The sequence below is a fragment of the Alosa pseudoharengus genome, unplaced genomic scaffold (genome assembly GCF_046254945.1).
Source record: "Alosa pseudoharengus isolate Yale_2024_CS ecotype anadromous, Long Island Sound unplaced genomic scaffold, YU_APseudo_1.1 YU_APseudo_1.1_scf_3, whole genome shotgun sequence".
NCBI classification, from domain to species: Eukaryota; Metazoa; Chordata; class Actinopteri; order Clupeiformes; family Clupeidae; genus Alosa; species Alosa pseudoharengus.
Window position 1 is genome coordinate 32,100,683 of NW_027468718.1, and position 8,866 is coordinate 32,109,548.

General features: G+C 39.4%; 1 protein-coding gene across 6 annotated transcripts; it reads left to right on the forward strand.

The window, feature by feature from the left end:
- The first annotated feature begins 475 nt into the window (after window positions 1–475).
- On the forward strand, window positions 476–7,900 carry LOC143100655 (uncharacterized). 6 transcript variants are annotated; one of them, XM_076264046.1, is made up of 13 exons: window positions 476–712; window positions 1,913–1,940; window positions 2,031–2,116; window positions 2,413–2,445; window positions 2,570–2,659; window positions 2,772–2,837; window positions 2,935–3,023; window positions 3,202–3,304; window positions 3,540–3,654; window positions 4,096–4,148; window positions 5,348–5,426; window positions 6,683–6,876; window positions 7,677–7,899. In XM_076264046.1, exons 2-12 carry the CDS (start codon window positions 1,934–1,936, stop codon window positions 6,832–6,834), a joined length of 873 nt encoding a protein of 290 aa, XP_076120161.1. In that variant the 5' UTR covers window positions 476–712; window positions 1,913–1,933; the 3' UTR covers window positions 6,835–6,876; window positions 7,677–7,899. The 6 variants fall into 6 exon arrangements, 4 of the variants coding, with proteins under 4 accessions (XP_076120161.1, XP_076120164.1, XP_076120160.1 ...); XM_076264045.1 differs by lacking the exon at window positions 476–712 and having other exon boundaries at window positions 1,204–1,940; XM_076264049.1 differs by lacking the exons at window positions 2,031–2,116; window positions 2,413–2,445 and having other exon boundaries at window positions 7,677–7,898.
- The last annotated feature ends 966 nt before the right edge of the window (window positions 7,901–8,866 follow it).

Genomic DNA, 8,866 nt, shown 5'->3' on the forward strand with positions numbered 1-8,866 from the left:
GCACCCAAACATTGGTTCAAGATTTAAAGCATTCTCATGGTTCTCCTCATTCTTTGGATGAATGCTGTTTATTTCTTTGGATATATTCTGTTAATTCTCATGTGGATGGATGCTGTTAAAGTTTTCATAATTCTTTACATGGATGCTGTTAATGAAGCATAATTTGATAAGTAGCCTATGTCTGATCTTTATGTTAATATTCTAGGCAATCCATATGTTTTCAGTTTCAAAACGAATTACTTGTAACCTAACCAGGCCTTCATCTAAAGGCCTTCTAAAGGTATTTGCATCCATGTTTAACTGCCCTTGTTGCTGACTGTTTTTGGCAGAATAAACCGGACAGGAACATCTCTCTCTCTCCCTCTCACTCTCTCTCTCTAGATATATATGTTTTGTGGTCAGCTGTGATGCCATGATTTGATCAATGACTGCTTTTATAGGGGGACATCCACCCCTGTATCATGCTGTGCACGATCTGATATCACCAAGTAACTAACAGTCCAGGATCAATAACGAAGTTATTTGCCCTGGATTAACATTACAACCAACCAATAAGTGGCAAGTTTGGATTGTGATGTGATTAAAAGTGCGACGTGAAGGTGAAAAAAACAGGCTCCCGCCAATTTCACATTTCAGAGCTACTAGCCATGCATCGCAGACAAGTGGATTCTTCACTGTGTGATTCTTGATTCTTTACAATCGTGCCTTACAGGTAAGAGCCTATTTCCAAGAGTTTTAAGCACTCAAAACGATTATTTGCCTCTTGAACGTTTTCAAAACCATTATAGAGTTAATGTGTCTAAAAACAATCTAATAATGATATCTAGCATAACTAGGTAGTGTGTTAGCTGTTCTAAATTTGGAAAAGGTTGAGCTACCAAGTCTGATATTGATACGAAAAAAAATATTAGTGCCCAGTTATATCTCTTAACATGATGGAATGCCTGTCATTAGGCTGTAGGCTAAGCACTTTGATCCTATGAAAAACAGGCTACCTAGCATGACCAGCTAGTGCAATAGCAGACTTGTGGTGGTATGAACTAGCCTAAAGGTAGCTTAGCCTACTACTAAAATGTTCAAGCTAATAGCCAGTGTGAGTCTGTAGACATGTTTGCATAAATAATATTACAGACAAAACTCCTTAGCAATGTGTGTTTTAATCAAACTTTATGGCATTAGCAACGCATACACGCGATGCTACAATTAGCTGCAAGTCTCCCGCCTCACATGAAAGTGGTGGTGTTGGGGGGCAATTTATTTCTGACAGACAGAAATATCACACCTTCATTGATAGCAGTGGAGGTGATGAAAGTGAATTTGAATTGAAACGGATTAGCAATAAAAAATAAAGCGTTAGTCCAGGAGCATCACAGAATCACATTTATCTTGTGGTATCGCAAAATGTTAGCCCAGGACCATCACAGAGTGACATTCATCCTGGACTGTTGTTTATTGTTAGTCCTGGACAATCACAGCCACAGTTTTTCTATGCTGTCATTAAGTGTTGATCCAGGACCATCACAGAGTGACATTCATCCTGGACTGTTGTTTATTGTTAGTCCTGGACAATCACAACCACAGTTATTCTATGCTGTCATTAAGTGTTGATCCAGGACCATCACAGAGTGACATTCATCCTGGACTGTTGTTTATTGTTAGTCCTGGACAATCACAGCCACAGTTTTTCTATGCTGTCATTAAGTGTTGATCCAGGACCATCACAGAGTGACATTCATCCTGGACTGTTGTTTATTGTTAGTCCTGGACAATCACAGCCGCAGTTATTCTATGCTGTCATTAAGTGTTGATCCAGGACCACCAGCATTATGTTTAGCCTGGGCCCACATATGACAGTGACATTCATCCTTACTTTGTCCACACCTTATTTTAATCATTTGAATCTATGTTTCAGAAAACTGGGAAACCTTTCAGGATGCCTGGTAAGTGTGAAAGGCTGCGTGATAAAAAGTGTCATCATTAGTTTATTTCAAATTATGTCAAATTAAAGATATCCTTTTCCTTTTTATTAGATAACCTTGTTGGAACGGTTGGACCTCACACTATCTATGTGTCTAGTCTGAAGAATCTTTTCGAGGACGCATATATTTCAGATGAGGTTCCAACTAATTTTCAGCCATGTGTCTATATGTTAATGTAGATGCATGGAAATTATGTCACATATGATTTTAAGTTTTAAAACCAGATAAATTGCTACTTTTACTTTTTGAAAAAATATGTAAATACAACATTAAAAGCTGGAGGGGGGGGGGCATGGTAGAATTTGCCTATTAACCTACTAGTGCTGTTCAGCAAACAATGTACAGCAAATTTTGGGTTCAAAGAGTAATTTGAAAGAAAATCATTGGAATGCATGCAGGAATTTGAATTGATCTAACTATGTTTCTTCAACAGGTGATCGATTCTTTCCTTTTTCTGCTCTGCAAGGTATTATTATTAATACTGAGCATTTAATTATCAGTACTCATGAGGCAGATGCAGGATGTGATAATATACTTTGGCTAAGTTTTTAAATGTAATCTCACTATTTCTGTGTTTTTGTTTGACGCAGGACTCTCCAGGTACCATTAATGTACCAAGCCACATAATGACCAAAATCTCGGAGGGTTCTTCTAGAGCCAGAAACTCCTACTTTTTGAAGGTGTGTGTGTGTATTTTCTTAATGTGCAGTAGGTCAGCAGACTTGGGCTTACTATACCTATTGTGGTCATTTAAATTTTGACGTTTTTAACTTCTTCTTTCTCTCCTGTTAGATGAACATCTTCCAGAAGTATGTCGTGGGAGCCATGCTGGAGAACAGCAATCATTGGACTCTTTTTGTAAGTGCTCTGCTGCTTGCTCTTTTTCACATGCTTTCCGTGCATAAAAACTGTTGAAATTTGGAATCTGTAAAACTCACAATGTTCTCTGCTCTAGTATGCAGGCATAGAACGGAGAATTGTAGTTTATATGAACTCCCTTGGAGAGTCCAAAGCCAAGGAACAGGATATCCTGAACAACTGGAGGTAAAATCCGCAAACAGTGGCAACCTATTTTTTACCTGATTAACACTATACTGGGGTCCATCTCCCTAATGCATAGTTCCTAACTATGATGCACCTTCTGTGGTAGCCGAGTTACAGTTATAACTCCTTGAATCTATACAAAATAACTACCTCATTATCTTTTCTCCATTCTGACCAGCTCATTTGCTGCAGCGAGGGGCTGTGATGGGCCCTGGGAGATTGTTAATGTCCAGCATCCAATGCAGACAGATGGACACTCTTGTGGTGTCCATGTCATTCTGGTAATTTTTGTTGATATTGCATTGCATTGTTGCACTAAATCAGTGATTATTTTTGTCAACATAGCACTCACTATATTTCTTCAGTGCCCTCATCACATACTGTACATATTCAAACCTGGAAGCTACTTATAAGTACAGTTCAATCTTCCGGAACATTTAGCATGTCTGCTGGAGAAGGTTTTGGTCACAAGCTTATTTCTCTAATCTTTAGGCCACTTTGTTCTTCATTCCCCAGTATGCACAAGCGCTCTTACATGGTGGGGCAGTTGAGCAGGGCATTGTGAAGGACTTTGGATGGGAGATGTCCGAAATACGAGCACAGCTGTGCCATGATCTTTTCAGGTCATTAGGTAAAGTATTTCAGTTATCTAACATTATACATAGTATACATAGTAAATGGGATAGATTTGTTTATGCTTTTACTTAAAGTCCCACTGCGGCAAAAGTCGAGTTTGTAACTGTATTCCACATCTGTTCTGTTCTATGTAGCTCTGTCGAATATTTGGGCACTGACACCTGATATTCTTAATGTGCATAAAAAGATGATTCAAATGACACCAAATAAGTTTGCTATAGGCTATTTACGCTTTTAGGACTATAAAGGCCTAAAAATAACCTTTTTTTTTGTAATGCCCACTATGCTTTACCACCAACACATTCTGATGATGTGAGTACACACAGGATGAGGAAGAAACCCTGAATACAAATCATGTTAATTTATGGTATACATGAAATTGGTTAACCATCAGCATGGTTTCTATGTATTAACTTTAAATTAATTTCATCTGTAGACAGGACACAAAAGTGCAGCGACTGCCGGCGGATAATGCGATCTGAAACAAAGGTGAAGTATACCATGTAACCATTTATGGGAATAATCTTTATTGGGGCAGTTTAAAAATCATGTTTGAGTGTAACTATCATTTGTTTGACCTATTCTCCGTCCTCACTTTGCTTCGAGTACCCTTATTTCGTCCCTTCATGTACACCAGGGGTATTCAATTACTTAAGCCCTCCTCAAGCAATGGCCCGGAGCATCATAATATTTGAATGATTAACATGCCTGTATAGGCTATCTGTCTATCTATCTATCTATCTATCTATCTTTTTTATTTATCTATCTATATCAAAGTCCTTTTAGGCAAGTCCCTCCACTCGGCGGCGATATCTCAATGCTTTTTGGGGACTTATCGGGCATCTATTCGGCAGAAATGCGCATGGCTTCACAACACCAACTTTGCTCCAGCTGCGAGATCACAACACATGATTGGCACAATGTCTTCACAACACACCACATGATTGGCTCAATGTATTCACATGTCCACGTTTTGCCGCGGAAGGGGTGGGATATGTGTAGACAGACTAACCCAATGCATTTCTATAGAGGATTTTCTGAGTGCTGTGTCTCTTTATTAGAAAGTCTCTGTCTATATATCCGGCTATTGGGAGTAAAACAGAGTAGCCTGAGCTATTTTAAGATCTTAACGTGAACTTGAAATAAGATTTAAGCTGAGACAAGGAGGGATATTCCACAGCTGGTTCCTTGAACCCATCCATCAACAACTTTAAATGTTTTTTGTAAGGTATCACCAATATCAATTTAATGTTACAGATGTGTGGCTACATACTGTACATTCTTAAAATGGTTCTGGTCTAGAATATCTATTGAAAACTTCACAATGTGTTTTTAGAGCGTGATCTGCAGGGGACCTGATGGCTATTTTTAGAAGGTGCGCTGGGGGCGCCTCATAGCCGTTCTGCGGGCTACCTGGTGCCCGCGGGCACTGTGTTGGAGACCACTGTGTTATAGCCTACGAAACATTTAGCGCAGCTGTGAAAATCTGTAGTGAAAATCTCAATATGGTCCGGGTCCGGATAGGATCACGTCAGGGTCCGGGTCCGGACCCAGACCGCGGCCCGCCAATTGAAGACCCCTGATGTACACCATGTAGGAATGACAATTAACACACCTTCCTAAATTTAAAAACCTTAATCCTTAAAGTGTAACTTTATTAGTATTTGACAACTTTCTTTCCATTTAAGGTCAAGTGTGATGGCTGTGCTGCCTACAGGCATGCACGCTGTGCAACAAAAGTGTGTCCTATTTGCGCCTATTGTAAAGGTGAGTACATATTCTGTTCAACAATTTATCACTCTAATTTTACTTAGTATAAAACTTTTTTAACATTAACAGATGATTGATAACTGCATGTGAACTGATTGTGAACTTAGTTGTACTGAACTTGAATTCATGATTCTAAAATGCTACAGAGCACTTACATTCATCTTTATACTTCAGAGATCAGAAAAAATTTAGCAGACAAGGGACAGATTTTTGGGAGTATATGGGGAGAAGACATGGAAGAAGAAGGAAGGAAAGGAAGGAGGAAGGAAGATATGTTAGGAGATGAAGGGGGAGAAGATCAGGGAAAGGGAAACCTTGAGGGCAGTGACAGCAAGGACGAAGACCAGGGCAGGGTCCAGGAAATGGAGGAAGAAGAACAGGGACAGGTCCAGGAAAAGGAGGAAGAAGAACAGGGACAGGTCCAGGAAAAGGAGGAAGAAGAACAGGGACTGGCCCAGGAAAAGGAGGACGGCCAGAGACTGGCCCAGGAAAAGGAGGAGCAAGGCAGTATTGCAGTCCCTGGTCGCCTAGCGGTCACGGGGGCCAAAAAAAAAATGTACAAAATGACTCCGGCGGAAATACAGCGAAGAATTAAAGGTGAAAACATGTCGGCCAATGTCTTCAGGAGTCTTATTGGGGTAGGTTTTCATGAAATGTCTGTAGTGCCAATTTATATTCCTAATCACATTGAGGATAAGTAAGTATAAGTATATATACTCTTGTGATCCTGTGAGGGAAATTTGGTCTCTGCATTTATCCCAATCTGTGAATTAGTGAAACACTCTCCGCACACCGTGAACCACACACTAATCCCGGTGCAGTGAGCTGCCTGCAACAACAGTGGCTCGTGGAACAGTGAGGGGTTAGGTGCCTTGCTCAAGGGCACTTCAGCCGTGCCTACTGATCGGGGTTCGAACAGGCAACCCTCCGGTTCCAAGTCCGAAGCGCTAACCAGTAGGCCACGGCTGCCTCAACCCACTATACAGTTGCCAGTAAAATTATTCAACCCCCTCTTGATATTGTTTAACTATTTTTTTTTTTCAAGAAACAGTGTACCTGACCCAATTTAGACCGCACTATATAAAACAAGATGTGGTTTAACTAAATTCAACCCAAAATGGCTCCAACAAGCTTCTTCAAATTACCACTGTGCTGCCAAATCCTACAAAGATAGGGACTCTTTTTTTACTTTTAAGCTATAGATTCAAAAAGAAATAGAGTCCTTACAATTTTCAATTTCATTCTCTTTCTAGGGAAGAAGGGCAAACCTGCCTCCAGTGGTACTGCAGCAGCCACCAAAAAAGAAAACAAAAACGACAATTTTCAGCTGTCTTACAGAGGGAGAGGCCATGGACTTGGCGGATGGGTTTGCAGGGAGCCTGGTCCACAATGTCAATTCAGCTGACATCTGTCAGGGTGTCACTGAAGACATGGCAGACAAAACAAAGTAAGTATTATGATCCAATCACAGTATTATAGTTCGTCAAGTCTGAAGTATCACCTCAATGCACCTGTCTGTACTGTATATCATCACATTGCACTTTTCTGCTTATTTGCACCTCTGGTTAGACGCAAACTGCATTTTGTTGTCTTTGTACTTGTACTCTTCACAATCAATGGCAATGAAGTTGAATCTAACCTAAACTAATCTTTGACAGTGAATGGAAACTTCAGTCATTTGCATTTATCATGCTAAAAATCTGATTCTAGGCACTACACTGATGCCAAACCTGATTTACATTTACAAGGCGGGATGTGATAAAAGCATGGATAATTGTTTTTTGTGATTGTTGTGATATTAAAAAAAAAGGTTTGAGCTTAGCTAAAGTTCTTAGATGATAAAAGCGGCCCTTCACCACACTGCTCACTAGTTTACTAAAATTGAAAGAACTATCAACTAGGACACCAATATTTTTAACTACAGTTTGCAGATATGCAGAAAGGAGGCCTAGTGTGCTGATTGAGCTGTTAATGATGCTGGGGTAGCCAAATTAATATCACTTCAGTTCAGTCATTGAGTTGTAGAAAAGTGTATAATGTTAGTTTGGCTTTTCATTGATTGACTCGTCTGCCAAAATTGTTTTTAAAATATGTCTAAATATGTAAAATATGTAATAGCCAAAAATGGATGCATGTGATTTAGTTTATTTTTTAATCGATTCACAGCCCTAGTTTTAAACCATATGCCATACCGTAGGTCTTATAATAATTTGTTGTTTTGCTGTGATTGATGTTTTTTTTTCACAGACAGACTCTGATGAAGATGATCCAAAACGCCAAAATGTACGATTGCGACTCTGCTTTTAGTTTAGAGACCCATTCGTTCGGACCAGCTGCACTGGTCCATGTTCTTTCCGTGCTGTGCGCGAAATTGGATCAATTGAATGTTTAGTCCCAAAATGTAAAAAAATAAAAATACTAAACAGAATGATGTCGTTGTTGTTCATGATGCAGACTTTTTAGTTTCTAAATAAAAACATATTCTTCATTCTGAGTTTCTTTTTTTTAAATAATTTCATACATTTACATGTATGGGCAAATTGAACACACAATAACACTGTCTAATCAGTTCAAGTAGTTCATTGTCGTGCTACTCCAACGGAATTACCGGTATAAGTGATAATAATGGGGTGTGATGAAATAGTGTGTGTAGGGAGGGGGTATGGTATAATGGTTAGGCTAGCCTACAGAAAATCTAATTAACCAAATTGTGTGATATGAGTTTTTAAATGTATGCCTACAATGGTTTATTAAGGAAACATATAGTGATTTATATGGTCAGTCATAATGTTCAATTTAATGAATAGTAAGGGAATTTGCACCATAGCCAATGCAGACAAAATTTCATATCTGCTGTGAGTCATGTCAGCTGGCGCAGGCGCAATCTATTATTTAATAATGTGCGTTCTACATGCAGTCACTTTTTTCCATAGACTGAAAGGAAACAAGCCCCCCCCCCCCCGTATTCTCCATAAAGATTAGTCAATTATGTACCTACTTCCTTCTGACATTCTCTAAATGACTTACGCCTACTGGTTGTGTGGGGTGTAATGGTGTGTGTGTTGGGGGGTGTAAAGATGACACAGAACACGCACGATAATTTGTGTTCTAGACACATGCTTTATTAGTACTCTCATTCATGTTATACTGAATCAAACAATTTTTAATCTCATACAGAATCAGAACCAACTTCACCGTCATAACAGAGTTCATAGCTTAACCAACTCTTGTTTTATTATACACCCCTGAGGTCAGATCAGGCCCGGATCTGGGCAACATCCGCTACAAGTAACAGCGGAGACAGTCTTTCATCACATATCATCAATATGCACACATAATTATACTGTAAGAGCATTAGACAGTATCTTTTGCCTGTTGCACTACAAGGGTTTGGTTTAGAATTGCCCTGACCCCCATTACTGCTTAGAGAATCTGAG